We start from the raw sequence: 22,500 nt of genomic DNA, 5'->3' as shown, positions 1-22,500 counted from the left end.
TTTAGTTATTTAATGTTAAGTATCAGAGGGGTAGCCATGTTAGTCTGGATCTGGAAAACGTGACAAAGGGTCCTGTGGCACCTTATAGACTAACAGACGTACTGGAGCATGAGCTTTTGTGGGTGAATACCCACTTTGTCAGATGCATGTCAACATTATTTAATGTTGTGACTCTGGTACTATTTGCAAGGTTTTCTCAGCCAAAGTGAGTGGATGTGTAGGAGGTGGCATGCCCAATCCTTCACAAAGCTATTCACCCAGACTTGGTAGTTCTTCAGATCGTGATCAGCACACTGAGGTGTGACAGTAATACACCTCCAAGGGTTAAAGTTCACTATGGGATAAATCTTTAACCCAGAGCCAAGCTTCAGTAAATGCACCTGCGTCAGGGGGGATCCTGTGGGATGAATCTTTCCCTCGCACCAAACCTACTTTTGCTCCACCCGGCACAATGCTTCTCCTCCCCACAACTGCTGCACTGGTGGAGTATGGGGGCTTTATCTACATTAGGGCTTTTACAGGTGCTGTCACTGGTAGAGCTAAACAGTGACAGCAGAACAGTGAGAGATTTCCTGAAAATTACCTGTGTCGATGCAGCATTTTATACCTGCACCAACCCATCCACCGACCCACACCCCTCTCTGGGAAATTTCTGGGGCTCAGCTCTCGGCTTCAAAAAGCTGCCCATTTAGATAACCATCTGAATGTCTTTGTAGGAATTCTCCCTGTCACCTTTAAATAAAGTAGAAAAGGGCATAGACTAATACCCAGTGAAAATATCTCTCTCTGAACAGGCTCTGAAGACTGAATGTTTCTCCCTGCGCCACACAAATGCAACCACAGTTCACAAATCAGCCATGAAAAGCTAGGGGGGCTCTCTAGAGAGGAAAGTGCCTACGTGTTCCTTAGGTCAGGATAAGCAGGTTAAGCATTGTATGTGACTTTAAGTGCGTGAGTGGTCCCCTTGACTTCAGTCCCAAGTGCCTGAAGTCATGCATATGTGCATAAGTGCTATACAGAATTGGAGTCTTCGTGCGGAAGTTATAAATGATGGGAACAGTTGCAGGGAGCCTTCTATTGGCATTAAGCATTTTCCTGGGAAAAATGCTACTACTTAAAATACTGCCACCACAGGAGTAGTTCTGTTTGAACAGGGTATATTTCCGCTTGTTCGACGGCATCCTTCTGAAATGTTTTTCTGTTCATTGTGCAGAGTATTGGCAAGATGTGCTGAGAAGGCGGTAGCCAGACCAGACAAAAGACTTGTAGGCAGGCTCAGGGTCGGATTTCAGCCAGGCAGCCTGTTCTAGGGTTTCCTCACAGATTATTTTTAAATAATGTTTTCTCTTCTCTGCTACTCTTTAATGTTCCTAGACTTCAATGATTATCTCATATTACACACAGTGCTGGTTGCTACACTGTCACCTTGCAGTCAAATACAAGAGCCTGTACATTGATTTCTTCAGGTGCCATAAGACTTGAAATCTAATCTACTGGAATTTATTCTCATTACAAATCTTTGCATACGGCAAGTCCTCTCAGAGCAAAAACAAACCAGCAGAAGAATCCCTGGAAAGCTGGGCATCATCGAACACAATTGGGAACACAGCCAAGGAAGCCCTGCCTCCTCCCCTGATCAAAGAGCTTTGTCGCAAGGTTAAAAAAATCAAAAAGAAAGAATTGGGAGGAGACAGAGCTTTCACATGAAAGGTGAATACAAGGATCAGAAACATAGGGCATGTTGTGCATTGAAAGTTCAAGCACTATCGCAGGCCAGCTGGTCCCAGCAAGAAGCACATGTGTAATCTGAGTGTCTAGAGAAACCTTGATCAGGCCTGTTAAAGGGGCAGGAGAACTTCAGAAGCAATGGCTGACAATGGGAATGAACATAGGTGACAAAGGAGGCAGTTCTTTGTTGATGACTGCGTGGATGGGAGTGGGGGAGGAATCATGATGGTATAGTGGAGAGAACAAGCTTCATCCAGAGGCAGAGAAAGGGGGAGAGAGAAGGAGACGAACAAAATGATGGATTGTTACAAACAGAAATCTTCCTGGGGAATACTAGGGGGGATCAAAGGTGTAAGATGTGGGAGGGAACTCAAAGGCTCAAACTCTCTACTCATCCCTCCTGCAGCCAATATTATTCATGTTTGTCTGTGGAGAGAATGCAAAATCAACCTGTGGCTCACTGGAGCCTCACAGCAGTTAGAACATACACACATGGACGCTGTAGGCCCCTTTTGGTTGAGATATAGATAAACCCAATTAAATAAAATGTGTGCCTCACTAGGATAGGAGCATTTTAAATGGAAATGCAACCAGAATAAAACTTTCCCTAAAAATACAATTGCTTCAGAGAATTATTATTATTACTATTATTATTTATTATTATTATTTTAAATCAGACCATTCCACGATCCCACATAGAAATCAGACTTTGGTGGCAGGGTCAGGAGGAAAGTGTCCTTGATCAGGAAACCAGGGTTGGAGGAAAGGATAAGGTATTTATGATGTATTTCCACAAGATACCTCTGGATGCTTTTAATGGGCTGGATGGCTCAGCTCACTCTGTAATGTGTAGACCTAAACAGCTTTCACCATTCATTTGTACAGTATTATATTGGACTTACGTTTGCAGACCTCTGGGGAAGACATAGGTTTCCCCCTATCTCTGTAAAATCCTGGTTTACACCTTTGACATCGATGTCCCTCTGTGTTGTGTTTGCAGTTGTCACATATTCCACCGCTGTGTTTCCCCGATGCCAGCCAAACACTCAGGTTGAAGTGGCAGCTATCAGCATGGTTGTGACAACGGCACTCTGTTAGGGAGCAGGGAAATGCATTTCTTACTCACGTTTATAAAGCACAGAGCCTACAGTATCACTCAGGTGACAGTTTCATTGCAATGAACTTAGGACCAAACGAATTTATGCCAAACATTTTTCTTTTGCCTGGGTTTACATTAAAAGCAGAAACGTCAAAGCAGAATGAGACTCCTAGTAAATCCTAAGAAATACTGACAGTCAGGTGAAAAAGCCAATTGTCACGAACTATATACCTTATCTAAGTATCTACATGAACTTACAGGTGGGCCTGGACCAAAACCCCAGATCTGAACAACTGCCTAACTTTGGGAAAGCCAAGCTCCAAATCTAGATCTAAACGACATGGTTTGGACCATCTCTACTTTTAGTGTGGTCCTGTTTATTTCCACCTATAGAACTGAGCCCTTTGGGTCATAACAGATTTATCACTACTACGGCTAGTTGAAAATTTCCTGTCAAAACCGGCTTGGGACAGAAAATTGTGTTTTCAACTAATTTTTTTTAAAGTGTCTGTTTTTGTCAAAAAACGAATGCCTGAAAACAGAAATATTTTGGCCCAAACCCCAAAATTTAGATTCATATATGCTGCCGTAGTGCCTTATGAAAGCTGTAGTTCAGTTGACTCATATCCCCCTTCTCTATGGCTGGGTTCCTCAGCTGGACTTCATCTTCCATGATGCACCATAGCCATATGACTCCCAGCATATACCACTTCTCCTCAAGGAGAGGGAAAACCATGAGGCACCATGGAGAGGCAGTCCAATCAGGAAGCCATCCTGTAGAAAAGAAAGGGAACATGAGACAGAACTACAACTCACATGAGGCACCGTGACAGCATTTTGGATCAAAATATTTCAATATTTGGTTGAAACATTTTCTTTTTTTGGCCAAAATATTTCAGTTTTTGGATGAAAGATTCAGATTTTGATTTTTTGCCATATTGTAAAATTTTTCTGCAGAACCTCCCCTTGTGTTCCAACCAGCTCTAGCAACTCATAGTTTTGCTTTTGCAATGCAAATATAGTAACAAAAAGATAAAGACTTTTCTAGATTGTTTCAACGTCCTGCAATTCTAGCTTGAAGCATGCAACCTGGTCTGACTAAAATTAGTATATGTTATAATAAACCTGCAGCCATCATTAGTAAACTTGAAAGTCCACTTTATTTTCCAAGATTGATCAACTACGGCTCTGTCTGTTCTGCTCCAGTTAGAATCTCCCACTTGGAAACACTGTTGGCTTTTTTCCCATCCAGTTTAGACTGTAAACTGTTTGGAGCAGCAGTGCTATAGTTTGTGTTTTGTAAAGCACCTTGCACACCTTTAGTGCTACTTGAGGAAAAAAATAGAGATGGACAGATCTGATCCAGAGTTGGACTTCACTCCAAGGTTCTGGGGTGTTTGGATCCAGGGTTTTGGCTGAGTCCACCATATAGAAATTAAACCTCCCTAAGTCTCGGAGTGCTCAGAACTGGGGTGTTCTTTCAGGACACTATATAAACAGGCGTTGCCTGTGAAATTTAGATCCAGATCCAAGTTTGGATTCTGATTCTCATCACACAAATGCACAAGTTTGTTTGGATTGGGGGGGGCTGGAGGTTGGTTGAAATCAATTTCTAGTTATTAATAAATACATAATATAATTATATCTCATAATAAATATAGACTTGGAACCAACTCAGATCAAGACATTCCTGAAACCTTGTTCCCATGCACATGCCAAGGACAGAGATCACTGAACCTACTTTTCCCCCCATTAAACTTATCTCCTTAAGCTTTCTTAGCCTACTACAGCTCTGTAGAGACTCATGCTTGGGAATGGTGAAATGAATGAGGGAATGTTTCTCTTTGAAGAGCAGAGTTCTGCCTTGTATGTTCTATATTGCAATAGATCAAACGGACCAGCTACATTAAAAAATACTTTGATTGAAAGGATTTTCTAGCAGTTACCTAGCAATTCATTCCCCATCTGCTGCAAGAGCACCATAAATCCAAACTGGGTGAATTGTCTATTATAGAGCCTTGCCTACTTGGATGGTGATTTATTGCCCTGACACCCTGAATCATTATGCTCCCCCTACCACCTACTTACTTCTGCATTCATTTGGTGCCCCAGTTTTTCCATCTCCTGGCTTCCAAGGCTGGTCGTTGTATAATGGTTCACACCTTTCACAGTGGTTCCCTGCTGTGTTGTGTCTGCACACACACTTCCCATGGACCTGTCAGGGGAAGGAGAATATATTCAAGCAGCTGAAAGAATTAACAGGACAGAGCACAGCACAGTCTCTGAGTGAGGAGGATTTCTCTGGCACAGTTCCTTCTCACAGCTCCCCAACACTCTCACAAAGCCTACGCCTGTCTAGAATTCCTACACATGCAGCTTTATTGCCTCATGAAGTCTCTAATAATGTGGGTTTGTTCTCTGCCCTCTGTAATGTTGGGGTCAGATTCTGAATGGGTGATGAGGTGTACCAGGGATTGGATGCCCCCTGCTGGAATAATAATACCTGGCTCTTATATAGAGCTTTTCACCATAGATCTCAAAGTGCTTTACAAAGGTGGTCAGTCAGTATCCTTATCCTCATTTTACCCATTGGGAAACTGAGGCACATAGCAGGTTGGTGACTTATCCAAGACCACCAGCAGAATCAAGAATAGAATGCAGTTCCCCTTGATGCTAGTGCAGTGCTCTAGCCAGTAGGTCATACTGCTTGGGGTGTAGAAGGTAAGGTAAAAAAGGGTGAGATGCTTCCTCCCGGAGGGAAGTCCTGAGTGAAGCAGGAACAGGGGAGGAAGGATCTCCCCTGTCTTAATCCAAAAATGTGGCTTGATTGACTCCTTATTTTGATTGAACAGAGTCAGAATATCAGGGTTGGAAAGGACCTCAGGAGATCATCTAGTTCAACCCTGTGCTCAAAGGAGGACTGGTTCCCAGAAAGATTTTTGCCCCAGATCTCTAAGTGGTCCCCTCAAGGATTGAGCCTACAACCCTGGGTTTAGTGAGCCAATGATCAAACCACTTAGCTATCCCTCTCCCTATTGAAACCCTGCTGCCTTGGCACACCCTGCCTGCCTTTTGGGAAAAGAGCAGTGAGTTTAGTCCTCCAAGATCTCCTAGAGAGGCCACGCAGGATCAGCTGCTGGTGGAACCAACAATAATTGGTCCAGCAGCAGCTAGAAGGGCTGGAAGCAGGCAGAAGCCAATCAGAGACCAGTGGGCAAGGTAAAAAGGGCTGGCTGCTTCCTCCAGGGGAGGGAATTCTGGGTGAAGATGGGGTGGGGAAAAGAAGGTTCCCCACTGTCTTAATCCAAATGCCTAGCTTGATCAGGGGCCTAATTTTGACTGCATCTTTTAGTGGCGTCAGGAAAATATTGTTTTCTTTTACAGGGTTGAATTTAAAGCTCTGAGTTGGATATCAGTTGTGTGCTGTAAAATTAAAGGGACCTCGCTTTGCAAGTTGCTCTGTTAGTTCAAGTGAACCTATGACAGATGGCAACAAAGCTCTCATTCCGGGTACCCAGTTGGCAAAGTCATTACTAGGCTAACGTGAATAGCAAAACTGTATATTCACTTTGGGAGATGGACGCAGAAGAGAAGAGCTTCCATCAGAAGAAGAGATGCTAGTGTAAGTGTTCTAAGTAACCTCACAGTACAGTATCAGATTGTGGCAAATGCATAGAGGGAAAGCTTTACCCTCCACTATTTAACAGGACAGTAGTACAGTGGAATACCAGATAAGCAGCAAAGAAGACAAGAAGCCCTCTGGCTCCCTGTAGCAGAGTGGGTCTCTGCTCTGGCCCGGAAGAGGTTAAAACAGCCCTGGATAAGGGCTGGGGCTGGAGAAAGCAGCCTTTTAGGCTGGGCTGATTGGGGAAGTGGCAGCAGCTGGGGCCACACCCCAAACTGAGCAACAGGCCCTTATATATGGGCAGAGAAGCCAGGAGCCCAGACAGTCTCTCTGTGCAGGGAACCAAATAAGGTACCTAGGGTGAAGCAGGGCTGGGGAAAGGCAGAGGAGCTGGGGAGCTCCTGCCTGGAAAGCCCCAGGCTGCAGCCTAGTAGAAGGCTAAGAGGTACTAGGGGTTGCAGGGTGCAACCCAGGGTAGGCCAAGGCAGCAGGTCCAACCCCCTTTGCTGATGATGAGAGGCTAATACTGCAGTCTGCCCCAGGGCGTGGGGCTAGCTAATGACTGGGCAGTTGCCAAGACACTGAGGCAAAGTGGGGATAGAGGGAGGGGAAACCCCTAAGAAAGAGGAAGGGGTTACTGCCAGGGGGAAGAACCCCACATAAAAGGGGCACCGGGGTCCAGGGAGGGACACAGGGCCAGTAGCCAAAAGGCAGGTCACCGGCCTGCAGAGGTTGCTCCGAGCTGGAATTTGAGCTAATTACCGAGGACGACCAGTAGGAGGCGCCGCAGGGGTGAGTCTGCCCTGTTACACGTGGTGGAGAATGCAGGCATAGCGGTCTGCCCCTGACACAAGGGGCCTGGGCAAGGACTGAGGACTATTGCCTGGAGTGAAGGGATCCAGAGGATGATGGATCCAGGGTACACGGGGGTCTTCTATGCAGAGGCCCCCAAGGTAGTCCCTGATTGGGCCCTGGCGTCAGCGCCCCTGAGAAAGGGGGCTGACCATTTGCAGCGGATCCGGGGGCCCAACAGTACATGTGGGAGGTGCAGGAGCCCCTCCAGGAACAAGTGGGCCAGCTGGTACAGGAACAGCGGGCCCTGGTGAACGTCCTCAGAACAGAGTTCTGGAGGCATGGTAGAGATAGTTGGAAGAGGCAGAGAGCCGGGACCGGGAGGCCTGCGGCTGAGCGCTGGACATGCTACGCCTGTTTAAGACAGGGACATATAAGGAGGGACTGTCCGTACTGGGTTGGGGGCCGGGTGCCTCACCCAGAGAAGAGGAGGCGGCAGGTCCCTCGGGCAGTCTGCCGGGTGCGGGAACCCAGGCAGCTGCCAGTATGTTGGATATGTGGGCAAGTGGGCCACTTGCGGAGGGACTGTCCGGGCCCAAGGAATGCGGGGCAGGGCAACCCAGGGGGCTCTAGGCCCACGAAGAGAAGGCCTAAGGCAGCGAGGAGGCAGGGAGTCTGCTGGGGCTGCCAGAAGCCAGGCCACATTAGGAGGCACTGCCCCCTCAAGAGACTTGAGGGTGGGCCAATGGAAGTGCCTGGAGGCCCGGGAGGAGCTATGCTGGAACTAAAGACGGTGGCACAGGCCGAGGTGGAGATCGTGCGGACCCCACAGGAGGCTGGGACCCAAACCATCAACCCGCCTGTCAAGGGGAGAGGGACCCAGACGGAGTGGGCCCAGCAGGAGGTGGGGCCACAGGGGGGACATCCCCAGGAGACAAAAGGGACCTATGTGGTTGTGGGACAAACCACCAAGGGGACCTAGATCCTGAAGGAAGAGGGCCCGGGGGACCAGGCTCTACGGGCACGGCTTGAGGCAGCAGAGCGGGCCCTCCGTGAGTCTGAGGCAAATGCGGTGGACCTCGCTAAGGAGTATGCGGCCGTTGTTGATGAGGAGGTCCACTTGCAGAAGTGTTTGGAGGAATCTGAAAAGAAGCAAGTGGCACTGGAGGCACGTGAACGGCTAGTCCAGGGGAAAAAACCCTCCTATCCCCATGGGTGGGGGTTTTAAGGGGGGAGGTGTGTAGCAGAGTGGGTCTCTGCTTCAGCCCAGAAGGGGTTAAAACAGCCCTGGAGAAAGCAGACTTTTAGGCTGGGCTGATTGGGGAAATGGCAGCAGCTGGGGCCATGCCCCAAAGTGAGCAACAGGCCCTTATATAAGGGCAGAGAAACCAGGAGCCCAGACAGTCTCTCTCTGCGTTCAGAGAGAGAGAAGAGCCTGGCTGCAGGGAACCAAATAAGGTACCTAGGGTGAAGCAGGGGTGGGGAAAGGCAGAGGAGCTGGGGAGCTTCTGCCTGGAAAGCCCCAGGCTGCAGCCTAGTAGAAGGCTAAGAGGTACTGGGGGTTGCAGGGTGCAACCCAGGGGTAGGCCAAGGCAGCAGGTCCAACCTCCTTTGCCAATGATGAGAGGCTAATACTGCAGTCTGCCCCAGGGCGTGGGGCTAGCTAATGACTGGGCAGTTGCCAAGACAGAGAGGCAAAGTGGGGATAGAGAGTGGGGGGTTCCCAGGGAGGGGAAACCCCTTAGAAAGAGGAAGGGGTTACTTATGTGGGGTTCTGCCCCCTGGCAAAGGGGCACTGGGGTCCAGGGAGGGACACAGGGCCAGTAGCCAAAAGACAGATCACTGGCCTGCAGAGGGAGCTCTGAGCTGGAATTTGAGCTAATTCCCGAGGACGACCAGTAGGAGGCGCCACAGGGGTGAGTCCGCCCGGTTACACTCCCATTGCCGGTTGTTTAACGCACAATGGCTGAGTGCATCCAAGAGCTGTTAATACCTGAGCACGCAGGACTCTACAAATCTAGTTTATTGAGAACTTTTGTGACTAGGGGGCCTTTTTAAACAGGAGATCCAAGTTCTCTGCTTGCAGGGTCTTGCAAAGGAAGGAAAAGAATTATTTTTGGAAGAATGAATCTTCGTCAGGAAGTGCCTGATATTTGGCCATGAGGCAAGAGATAGAAAAGGTAAGTTCACAAGTGACCATTCTGCTTTTCCACTTGTCAGGCTAGTGGCTATCCATTACTGAGATGTACATCATGGGAAATGGTCTTAACAGCAGGGAAGGCACACTGGTGACTAAGCCCTATAGCTACATGGTCACAACTCTGGCCCAGTGCACGTGACACAAAAAGTGAAGACTGAGATTTCATTTTTGACTGAAGTGTGAATCTAATTTTATCCTTTAATCTCACTGCTAATATGAGTTATGATTTTCCATAGCCTTTCCTGAAAGTCAGATTTTATATTTTAACTTCTAGTCTCCTCCATCCCTCAACCTCATCATTGTAGGTAATTTGAGATTGAGAGGAATATTAAAAATAACTGTTACCTTAGCATTCTCTCCTCTCCCAACTCCAGCTCCCTGCGGCAATTTGCTCCCTATTTCTCCAGTTTCTAATCCCCTCAGACCAGATATTTCATGCAGCTAGCAGAGGGGACAGGCTCCAGCTGATGCCATTGCTCCTGTACAGCCAGCTGGCAGATTGACCGCCTCGCAGAGCGGTTGGCTGCCTCCTCACGGAAGACTGAACACAGACTTCAGGGTATGCATTTCTCTCTCAGAACTCAACACCAGTAATCCTCAGGGAGATGCGACATTGAGCACATTATGTGGTGTCTCTACAGACTAGAGTGCAAGACGGTCAACCATGTCAAACTCCAAAATCTGATTACAGAAGAGTCTATTATGATCATTTAGTTTGACCTCCTGCATGACAAAGGCCACAAAATTACATCCTGTTATTCCTGAACTGAGCCCAGTAACTTACAGTTGAATCATAGCATATCTATTAGAAAGACAGAGTCTTGACTGAAAGCCCCCAAGTGACCACTAGAGACTTTCATACTTTACCTGCCCAATATCAAGTATCACCCTCACGTATCATTGTCATGGGCAGTTGAGAGAGAGATTTACCCAATAGGTCTTTTCCCCCTTTAATTTCTCTGATTCTTTAATTCCTGAACCCTAACCATAGGTATGTGATGTTAACAGACATAAAATGATCAATAAAGAGCATGCAAACCACACTTGACGAGAGAATTCTAAGTGGCTGGAACCGTTATGTAAAGCAGAATATGCATAGTATTTCCATTTAGTTCTACATCATACCTCACTCTTTTGATTTTCCCTCTCTCTAGTTGGGCTCTTTTATCTTTTTAGTAATTGTTCTTTTTGCTGCTGCTTCTTGGCTGCTGTCAGTGTATTTCATTATTTTGCTACTGAATGAAGGTTAAGTTTGGAAGCTGTCCAGAACCGAGCAACTGTTGCTGATTCGGAGAAAATGTTTGTCTTCAGGCGGCTGTGTATTCACTTTGTAGTGTCGCCAGAACAGTTTTGGACATAGCAGTTTGCAACCATGTCAGCAGCAAGTCACTTACAGGCTTTTGGAAGGGGACCATTTATGGGTAGTTGTCACTGGTCTCATGAGAAACAGTGAAACATTTGTCTGCCTCAAACTAATCCCCAAATTGAGAGGTGCTTGCATGGTCTCTGGTTCCCCATAGGGATTTTTGGCTATATCAGATGTCTGTGATTTCTGAGATCATCATCAATATTTGATTCTTAGAGGGAAACTCATGAATGTGTCCAATCATCTTGTGTGGTCAAATGGAAAAGACTATTTCAACTTTTTCAAGCATGCAAAGCCCCAGGGGACCAAATGGCAGAAGAGATTACTGATGGATTGTAGTACTTTTCACATTTAGGTCACCAATTCAAATCCTGAGAAGGTTAGGAGTGACTGAGGGCTATTACCCATTCATGTCATGTGTTGTTGGTCTGTGATCTGAGTAGGTGGGTCTAAGTTCATGTGTCTGTATTGCCCCTCTCATCATGACTGTTACCCTTGTAGGCATTCTCTGAGGAGAATGAATGTCCATCCCATCCCAAGGAGCTTCTGTAAAACAGGACTGAGAGATCCTGGCAGGAGAAGGTGGGTTAGGAAGTTGGCAGTGTGGCACCTGCTCTGTGGAGAAACAGAGGGCTTCAGGCTCCTGGACCACTAATGAATCAGCTTTCCCCAAGTTCACTAGAGAATAACAATGAAGAAAGTCAGTAATCAGAGGGGTAGCCATGTTAGTCTGGATCTGTAAAAGCAGCAAAGAGTCCTGTGTCATCTTATAGACTGCAGCTTTTAAAGTCAGTAATATGGCAGTAATGAGTTAGGTGAATCCACAGGCTGGCCAGACCAAGTCACTTTCTGAACAGTGACAAAGGCATAATATAGGAAATGCTGTTTGTGATCTCACAAAGAGACAAAATTTATACATTACAACAAAGGGATGTCATAGAGTGAGCTGGGCCTTTGAGGATTTCAAGTCCCCAATCTGGCCTTTGTCTGGTACCCAATCTCCTGTGACTGCAAGCCAGGCCTAGTGGGGGATATTTGAGAGCTGTCTGTGACTCTATGTTGCCTAATGCATCAAACATCAACTTCTTGTCTGCACCTTCAGGCTCATGCATGACTTCACCCTGCCAATATCTCAATCTGGTTCCTTGTTTTCTGTAACAGTGCAGGCTTGACTTTTCTGTGTCTTTGGGTAGGGCTGCCCTCTTCTGTCTTGTATAGCGGTGAGCATATTGTCAGTGCCTACCAAATAGCAGCTATTATTTACATGCTAACATAAAGCCTGAGGATCATAGGACATTACAATAACAATATTTCTGAGATGCAGTAGGTCACCCAGTTCCAATGATCACCCCATTGAATGGAGACTGGCTATTTCAAGTGAGGAAGAGGAGGCAGCCCAGTATATGACTGGGTCAATGCATTAACCTGAACTTTTACCACAGTTCAGATCTTCTCAGATCAAATGATGAACATGAGTTTGGTGATCACATCCTAGATTCTTTTGGTCCACATCACAAAAGCTCCAAACACTTTAGCATGAGTGGCCACCTCTGCTGGGGAGAGACCCAGAACTGGGTTTCAGGAGAGAAAAGAAGTGGATTCTGTAAGTCAGACCTAAAGTACATTAGCAGAGATCTTTGGATGCCCAGCATAAACATAACAGGTTAGCACCAGGGAGCACTGCCACGGTGATGTAATGGAGAAGCTTGAACACCATCTGTTCACACCAGTGTGTCAAATTCTCCTGTCACTTATACTAGTGTGTAAATCTGATGTAACTCCACTGACTATAATGGAATTACTTGGGATTTACAGTGGTCAATCCAATGTTTGTGGCTATAAATTCCTTCCTTTATCTCATTTTACAGTACTCAGTTAATATTAACTACTGATAATGGAAAAACAGTGAAGTACATTCTGGGTGATATTGTTATTTTTAGTTGTCATATGAGGCTCATGTAGCAGAGCGCAGGGAGCTCAGCAGCTGGTATACTTACATTCTTACTGTGGATATTCACCTGTACAAAAAAATGGTTATGACCCTGGGATTTGCTAGAGTATCAGTGGCTTGAATCAAGTCTAATTCTGGACAGCTTGTATTGAATGGAAACCAAATAAACACCCTCTGAGATTTGCTGTACTTGAATATTTGAGAGAGATGTTGGTCTCAAATGGTCTTTGATAGTTTTAAACAGATCTGATTATTTATTCCTCCCTCCCTAATCTTGAAAAAGAAAAACAGCCCCTTAAGGCAATATAAGGAACTTTAAACCATTTTACCAGCCCTAAGTGTAGTTACAAGTGCTTCCAATCAAAGGTTTCTACTGGCAGGATTAATTTAGTTCTTCATGGGGGAGGGAGAGCTCAGTGGTTTTGAGCATTGGCCTGCTAAACCCAGGGTTGTGAGTTCAATCCTTCAGGAGGCCATTTAGAGAACTGGGGTAAAAATCTGGCTGGGGATTGCTCCTGCTTTGAGTAGGGGGGTGGACTAGATGACCTTCCAAGGTCCCTTCCAACCCTGATGTTCTATGATTCAGCAATTAAGTGATTAAAAAAACAAAAAACCCAACCTACCAGGAATTAACCAGTTAATCAATACAATGAAACTACTTTTGAATGGTTTACATTTCATTCTTAACCATTACATTAATAAAAGGCTGTGCTTAAAAGTTAACAGAATCTCAGATAGGGAGTTAGTTTGTAACCCCATCACACGAAATAGTTTAAAGTCAAAGAAGTGGAGTAGAAATGTTGCTTTCTACAAAAATTGTGTGTGTGTAACAGAGAATGCTCTTTCAGGCCTTTATTCAGGAAAGCACTTAAACAGCCTTCCTAAATAGGTAAGTTTCCTGATTCAGAGACTTAATCATTAGTAAAAGAGATTTCCAAGACATTAATACGATTAATTCAGCACTACATGTGGCAGAGGGATGTGGGAAAGTATATTTTACTCAAATTTATAATCTTAGACTACATGCTCACTGTATGATAACATGGTCACCAAGGGATTTATCATGTTTGCTGCTATGCTGTACACCATAGCCACTGAAAACTTCACACTGACAGCATGGACAGAACTCAGATCCTCCTGCTACAAAAGCACAGATCCCCATTTCAGCTAATGGAGAATCTCCATTAGATGTTAGCAATACAGCATCAATGACCCCCAGGTTGAGTAGTTCTGATTCTAACCAGCAGATGGTAGTGGACACACAAAGATTCAGTACATTACAGTATATTTTCAGGGTATAGTGAATAATATTAGTATGGGAACAACAAGTTAGCCTTCATTGTAAGAAGGAATGGGGCCAACAGCCTAATTTAATTCAGAACTCAACAGTTGAGTGGGTCCATTCCAAAAATTAGGGCTGTGTGAATCCATCTGGATAAAGAACTGACCTGAACCCTCACCCAAAATGCAAACCTAAACGCTGGTGATTCTAAAAAGTTTGGTTAACTACCTTATTCATTACTTTTCATTTTTAAGTGCCCCTGCAATTGTAGCTGGAAGTTAGTGTCAAAATACCACTGGGCTGGCTTTTCTCATGGTATTCTTGCCCATCTGGGATTAGGAAGTAGCAGAGATCCTCTCAGGGTGCCTGCTGTTTGAGACTTTGAGCTCAGTTTTGGAGATCCAAGAAACTCAGACTTCAGAAATATTTTGCAGAAGAACTCAAACTATTGGGTTCTTATCTGAACTGAAATCAACCTCTGAAATGAACCCCTGAAACCTGAGAGAGCTGCTTACCATGACCTTTAGTAATAGTCCACAAGAAATTCATACCAGGACAAATGCACTCTCCAGACTGGGATGGTGTCAGTCCCCTGGGGTTTAGGTTTTGCCCATAATAAAGAACGAGACTATTTAGAACAGTCTGGCCTGAATCTAAAACAACTCCAAAGTTTAGCGATGCTGAGTTTTAGTTTGGACCCTGTTTCCAGTGCCAGGCAACAACAGAGATTTAGCTTAATGTAGGAATGTTCCTCACCGTCTGCATGAGCTAAGAGCAGCAACAAAAACTTGAGCCAAGTCCAGAAGCCCTTACTCAGATTTTACTCAGTCATTACTTAGGCAAAATACCCATTGATTTTAGTGGAAGTTTTGCCTAAGAAAGCAATTCTGGATTTGACCTTTTAGATGGGTTTGAACATTCATCTCTAGCCTTAGTTTAGATAATTTTGGGGAACTTGACTGTCACTCAGGGTATGTCTACACTGCAATTAAACATCCACAGCTGGCCTGCGTCAGCTGACTCGGGCTTCTGGGGCTTGGATTACCGGGCTGTTTGTCTGTGGTGTAGACACTTGGATTTGGGCCCTGCTAGCCCAAGTCAGCTGACACAGGCCAGCCATGGTGGTTTAACTGCAGTGTAAACATATCCTCAAAGCCAGAGTTTTGAAGTTGGTTCTCATCTGTGGTTCATTGGGCACTATACTGCATGGAGCCCTCTGCTCCACCACAGCTGTTCCTAAGCAAATCCAAGTGAACCTATCTGTGATGCTAGCTATGGCAGCTTTTCTCAGACAATATCTGAAACTTAGCCATCTTTCTTCATCCAACGCTCCAGCAGGGAGTCCTGGAAAAACCTTGTCTCTAACAGGGCTAGCAAAGATGCCAGGGATATAATGTTCTTTACGTGTGGTCCATGAAACTTAAACAAACTATTTATTGTTACATAGTCAGTGTTATCTCTTCCTGTTCTTTCGAATGGGAAGTGCCAGACCCTGGAGTCCAACTCGGTCCTTATTTGGGCAAAACAGTAGACAGACTCTAGAACTCATTCTGAGGTGGCCTACAATACAATACGTTAACATTTCTATGATAGTCACCTAACTGAGGCTAATCCCTCTCAGCAAAAACTGCTCTTTGAATCGCCATCTTCAACAGAGAGCAGCTCTGGGCAGCACAATTGCAGGTCACATAGTCTGGTACAACTTGGATCCATCAGAGACTGTGGAAACTTAGTTGGAGGATTATCAGTGGAACAGCACAAGGTATTTTTTCAGGAGATAATATTTGCAAAAGGGGGATGACCGCCAAGTCACCAAGCAAAATGCTGTAGAAAAACAAGTTTTACCTTATGTAACCCTTGTTTCAACTCCTCCTTACCCCAAACAAGAAACTGCAGATAGGGCCAGACCCTTTTCCCATTTAAATCAATAGGAAAATTCCCTTTGGCTGCAATTGTGTAGGATCAGGCCCAGAAAAAAGTACAATCCCTCTGTAAACAAGATAATAAAGAAGAGGAACTGATGTCTGAGGCAATTAATGTGAATTTCCTGGCAATGAGGGCACCAAAACCAAACAAAACGCCCCCAATGCTTGTCGACAGCCAGTGGTTCTCCACTGAGTTTTATAGATCATTTTTTTGGATACACAGTGACCTTCCTTTGTCCCATTTTTATTATTGTTTCATTTGCACTAAAAGAAGAATTGGGAAATATTTGGCAAATGGACTGGAAGCTTGTCTAGAAGCCATTCGCTGTCTCTGCTCTCTGTCTGCACTCTAAGCTCTTTTGTATGTTCTACATGTACGCTAGGAAAAAGGTTGGGCTTAGCTACCATATGTTAGATAACTGCAACCTAAACTTGACCGCTGTTCCTTGTGCCCTACAGAGTCCTACAGCAAGGCCCTCAGCACGTCACAACAGAGATCCTTGCACCTCCCACAGAAATGGGGGCAGGATGGAGGGGCTATTTTCCACTATGTCCAACAATTGAGGAAAAAAAATCAGAACATAAGAATGGCCATAATGGGTCAGACCAAAGGTCTGTCTAGCCCAGTATCCTGTCTTCTGGCAGTGGTCAATGCCAGGTGCCCCAGAGGAAATGAACAGAACAGGTAATCATCAAGTGATCCATCCTTTGTTGCCCATTCCCAGCTTCTAGCAAACAGAGGCTAGGGACACCATCCCTGTCCATCTTGGCTAATAGCCATTGATGGACCTATCCTCCAAGAACTTATCTAGTTCTTTTTCGAACCCTGTTATAGTCAGGGCTGCCCAGAGGGAGGGGGGAGCAAGTGGGGCAATTTGCCCCAGGCCCAGCACCCCACAGGGGCCCCCACAAGAGTTTTTTGGGGCCCCTGAAGCAGGATCCTTCATCTGCTCCGGGGACCCCAGAAAACCCTCGTGGGGCCTTGGGCCCCGGAGCTTCTTCCGCTCCATGTCTTTGGTGGCAATTCGGCAGCGGGGGGTCCTTCTGCTCCGAGACTCTTCGGCAATTCCGCCACCAAAGACCCCAGGCCCCCTGAATCCTCTGGGTGGCCCTAGTTATAGTCTTGGCCTTCACAACATCCTCTGGCAAGGAAGCACACAGATGTGCCTAGTCAGGGCATTCATTCCTTTCTAAACTGATGCCAATGTCCTACACTTACAACAAAATGCTTGTCTGTAACTTTCATGGCATCGCCCAGCTTCAATAAGTAGTTCTCCTTCACTGACATCCATGAAAGATCTATTCATGTAGGGTAGGGTGACCAGATGCCTTGATTTTATAGGAACAGTCCCTATATTTGGGTATTTGTCTTATATAGGCAAATATTACTCCTCACCCTCTGTCCTGATTTTTCTCACACACTGTCATGTCACCATAATGTAGGGAGAACCAAATGTTGTAGCCCATGCAGAACTGAGAGAAGAATTCTGCCTTTTGAGTGTAAACCTTAAGATACTACAAGGTGGTGCATAAATCATGTTTCATCTTTGCAGCATCTCTCAAATGACTGGTAAGAGGACAAAGGGAAAACAAGAAAAAGGCTAATTGCTGCTGCAAGAAAACCCCAAATTTGAGATGTTTGCCCATAGATTTCTTGGCCATCACTTTTTCTCCTTTTTACTTCCTGCATTGAAATGGAAGAATGCCCAAAAGGGCTGGATCTAGGCTTTTCACCTCGTCTCATGTTCTGTCTCTTTGACTAAGGAGGGCATTTACAGGAACTTTGTACAGAGAAATATGAGCGTAGCTATGAGATGCTAAATTTAACCTAGGAAATATCAGCTGCTGCTAGACAAAAATACCAATGAAATAATCCATAAAAAGCAAAACCCAGCACTGAGAGGAAGAGTCTATTTAAAATGCTCGTATGCTTTGCATTTCCTAGAAGTACCATATATTAAATAATCAAAAGGTTTAAAAGGGCTTAACAGTCTTAAATCTCAAGAGGCCCATTGATTTATTAATATGTTCTATAAAACATCTTCTGCCACATGATGGGCATTGTGCCTTCAGGGGAATTGATGCAGGGATCCTGAAGCCCGTCCTCAGTTCTCACTGAGTTGTTACCCAGGCAAAACACTCGCCGCTGTCCCAGTGTAAATACTAGGCTACATACTCCTTGTTGTCTCCTGGGATATAAATCACTCATGAAATCTATTTCATCAAAACTATTTCACCTTCTGCCCCGTGAAGTCATTTGATGGCACAAAACCCCTGTTCCATTGAGACTAACGGAAAAAATAAAAAGAGAGACTTCCAACCATGGTTTACAATGACTGTGCCAACAGCATGCACAATATTGTGTTTTCCCTTTTGATGGGCAGTGTTTATTCTTCTACCAGCTGTATTCATTTAATGTGTTACTCATCTATTCTATTTCACCACTTGTATATTTAACAGTTTGCAATAGAGAATGTGTTCTTTAAACTGTTTTTTCTACAGTTATGTCTTAAACGGGTCCACATTTACAGTGGGCGGATAACATCACCCAATGCTAGCATATATGACATGCTAGATTTATACCACGGCTGGTAGTGATTCAGAAAAAAATCTTTTAAATATTGTGAAATTCATATGGTCTTTATTAATTTTACAATATCTAACTCTAAAAGTAGAAAACTTAAGACACCTAAGAATATCCATTCCAGAAGAAAAGAAAACAGAATAACACATGCACCATATACCTATATGGACATGAAATTAGTTGTGGAACGGGTTTCTTAAGTCTATAATGCCAGAGTGTATCACAAATAAAGCATTTATGGCTGCTTTTGTTTTCAGATCCCATTATAGAGACAGACAAAGCCTTATGGAAAACCACAGACCTGTTGACTTGTGCTACTGCTCTTGGTTAAATGGCTTGAATTCTTGGCCTGGGATATATCTTTTTTGATGTCCTTAAATAACACACTATATTTGGTTAACATAATTCTCCCATGACTGCTGTTATGGTTACTCCATACAACACGTACAGCTGAATCAGTATTCAGACAGTCATGGGGGCATTATTGGTAGTGAAGTCTGAATAGCAGCATTTGAACACCCTGCCCAGATTTAAGGTCTGGATTCAGGAGCACACCCTTATTCAGGAAAGCAGTAAAGCACATGCTGCAGTGTATGTATAGGCTTTCCTAAGTCAAGGCCTAGAATTTTATTCCCAAGTGACTGTTGAAGATTATATGAATTATTAATCTCTTCACTGTTCAGCCAATTAACATTCTACTGAAAATGATGGCACAGGGTATTATAACTGCTCTAGTTGGGCTTGAGGTGCATCCAGCTACCTGTACCTGGCATGTATAATAGCAGTGAAAAGGTTAGGAGTTTGAATCTGGTCTCCTCATAAAATGTAAAGGGCTACCGTGAACTAGGACCTTTGAAGGGAATTCAGGCTTAACACCATTCATAGAATGTCAGGGTTGGAAGGGACCTCAAAGCAGGACCAATCCTCAGGCAGATTTTTGCCCCAGATTCCCTAAATGGCCCCCTCAAGGACTGAGCTGGCAACCCAGGGTTTAGCAGGCCAATGCTCAAACCAGTCTTGAGGAGGGAGGGATAGCTCAGTGAACCTGTGGTATGTATGACAGATCCAGTTGTAGCCTAACTTGTTTTAAATTGAGTGGAGGGGGAAAGAGAATTACCTTTACATTCTGAACCTTGCTGTACAAGAAGGTAAAGTAACAAGAAAAATCTTACCAGAAACGTGGTAAATTTGCACTCAGTCTTTTTTCTTTTTTTTTTAAGTTTAGTTATAAATCTTATTACAAGCTGATCCAAAAGAATAATTTCCAAGTTCCTTGCAAACGTGGCTTTTCTCTAGAGGAAGAGACAAGGCAGGGCTGGAGACCAACTGCATTTCTGTTGAGACTTCCACTTCCTCTCTAGTCCATTGTCCAGAAAACAGAAGGGCTGTCATGCCTGATTTTTCAGTCACTGAACACCCACAGATCCCATTGACTTCAGTGGGAGATTTAAATGCTCAGCACCTCTGATAATCAAGCCCAGTAGTTTACATACATGAGTGCACATGCGTGTGCAGGAGAAGAAATCCCTCCAGACTGAAACCTGGGACACAGTGTCAGCACTAGAGCAAATTGTTGGTGCAAGTGCCTAAAAGAACAGCCAGGTAGATATTAAAATTAAAAAGTTATCTGAGTTTATTACCATCAAATATGTTCTAGGGCCACATTTTGAACCACCAGCCCCACAGCTGTGCCCAGAAAACATACGTGCACATAAATAACGGCACTGGCAAAATCTTTGTTTTCTTTTTCTTTTCTTCTTTTTACCCTTTTTCTGTTCCCTTTTATAGAGAATATTTTCTATTAGAGTCACAAATGAGTAACAAACTATTTGTACATAAGACCATTATATATCAAGACAACGATTAGATTGCGTGGGTCAGGCTAAGACCTTTCAAAAAAAACCCAATAGAACATTGACTAATCTGCTGTGATTCAAGAGAAGGAACAACAAGACTGATCATGCCTCTTTCTTTGAGCCCTGGTATCTAGAGTCAATCTCTGTCGTGCCTAATCAAGCAAAATTTTCATTGAAAATAATTGAAGTTTTCCACAATTATGAATTTGGTTGTAAGACTCTCTAATTAAACCACTCTCAGAATCTTCTTCTCTCACCAATAATGCTTAGCATCTGACTGAACCAACAAAACCCAGGAAGTTCAGAGTCAAAAGCTGAAATCATAACAATAACACAAGTGCTCGTGCCTAGCAAATTCAAGAGTCTCCAGTGGTGGGGATCTCAGCTATCATTTGCACTCTAATACAGTGCAAAGGAAAAATGGAATTTCAAGCAATACTTTTAATGTCCTAGCTTGTGGTAAATGAGATTCTTTGCATTGTTTAAAGAGAGATTTTCTTATGTCATTTAAAATAGATAACTAGAACAGATTTTGAAATCCCAAAATTTCACGGCCAGTGTTTGGGTCCAAGGTTTTAGTTTCTCTCTGCTAAGATACAAGAAGATGTATAATATCAGCCACTATATTTGGATCTGGATCCCAGTTCAGATTTCAAACATCTCCAAGAAGAGTGGGTATGTTCAGATCCAAGATTTTGGTTCAGGCCTATCTCTAACACAGATCATTTTTGGAACAGCTGTTAGTGTTATATAGCCCCTTCCATACTAAGAAGCAGGTTTAGGTTTCATTGATGTGGATTATCCGTGGTACCCTATTTTAAACTATTTTGGTGAAGGTGGACAGGGTCTTATGGAGAAGCCTCTGTTTGACTCAGGAAGCACAAACAAATACAAATTGAAGTAAACTAGTGAATTTCAAGAACTCACCACGTTCTCTGTGTTTCCTGTCCCATTGGCAAGCTGGCATTCTTCTGCATGACCGTTACAGAAGCAACTCCCCCGGACAATCAGATCATAGATAGCATAGTGGGCAAACCTCTGGGGTTTCTCCAGCAATCCCAAGCCTTGGCAGGGACACTCCTGCCTTTTTAATAAAAGGAGGCGCAGGTTGGTGAGTTTCAGGAGGTCTTGGGCCTCAGGACCATATGGGTCTTCGATCTTGTTGGTTGGAGTTAAGGCACGATAGATCACCTAAGGAGGCAAACAGAAAACACATCCCTGAGGAGATGCAGCACCCCTGTATGTGCAGCCCAGACAAACGGGATGCTCAGGAAAGAATAATATTTGCCATTTGGGAGGCTCATCACAACCTTAGTCATGGTTGACGGGTATGAGGCACCAGGTGGTGGCGGACTGTGATAACTCAAAGGAATACTGGCATTGTAAATACAATACTGTCCACCTTTCTACACCACTTTCCACCTGAGCATCTCAAAGCATTTTAAGAAAATACTTTCAGACTATCTGTGAAGTAGATAGTCTCACCATTCTAGAGTAGTGTAAACGGAGGCACAAGGAGGTAAGGTGATCTGCTCAAAGCCACACAATTGGTCTATGATAAAGCTGAAAATAGAAGCCAGGAATCATGAGTCAATCCCCGAAACTAATGACCAGAAAATAGCTTGCCATACCACTGTTAAACATTAGGATAAGCAGACTGTTTTAAAGGCTGAGCCAAATTATTAATTAAGAGGGGCTAGAGAGAGAGAGAGAGAGAATCTATAGTGTTCCAACGGTTCAGATCCAGGAATAAAGGCATCCTATGGCTACTGGATGTAAGAGGCAAGGTTATTGTTTGTTTGGAGTTTCCATGTCGCTGAGAGAGGCTATTCATGTTACAGATTGCAGAATCCCAAAGGAGTAATAGTTTTTTTTTTCTCGGTATCAAGGCTCTGGTTTTGTGTTTAACAAAGGCTGCAGGAATATGTTCTATTTGAGCTTCAATTCCACTATGACTGTTCCTTACTTCAGGGTCTTTTCTTTTTATTGTGAGGGTGGGTGGTGGAGATAGAGGGGTGACAGTGAACTAAGAGCTGGTTGCATTAGTTCCCAGGCTTAGATTCCCTTTATAGATGTGCTGTCTCTGATTTGA

The 22,500-nt window shown here is 44.4% G+C and overlaps 1 protein-coding gene across 1 annotated transcript in view; it reads right to left on the bottom strand.

The window, feature by feature from the left end:
* Positions 1-22,500, bottom strand: part of LOC115655451 (netrin-4-like) — a 64,223-nt gene that overhangs the window by 20,410 nt on the left and 21,313 nt on the right. Inside the window, exons 3-5 of the mRNA XM_030570898.1 lie at positions 21,336-21,599; positions 4,916-5,042; positions 2,631-2,819 (exon numbers count right to left, since the gene is read on the bottom strand). Coding sequence (XP_030426758.1) covers positions 2,631-2,819; positions 4,916-5,042; positions 21,336-21,599 — 580 coding nt within the window. The remainder of the gene's footprint in view (positions 1-2,630; positions 2,820-4,915; positions 5,043-21,335; positions 21,600-22,500) is intronic.

This window comes from Gopherus evgoodei, chromosome 7, assembly GCF_007399415.2.
Source record: "Gopherus evgoodei ecotype Sinaloan lineage chromosome 7, rGopEvg1_v1.p, whole genome shotgun sequence".
NCBI lineage: Eukaryota > Metazoa > Chordata > Testudines > Testudinidae > Gopherus > Gopherus evgoodei.
This window is presented reverse-complemented; position numbering and strand designations above follow the sequence as displayed.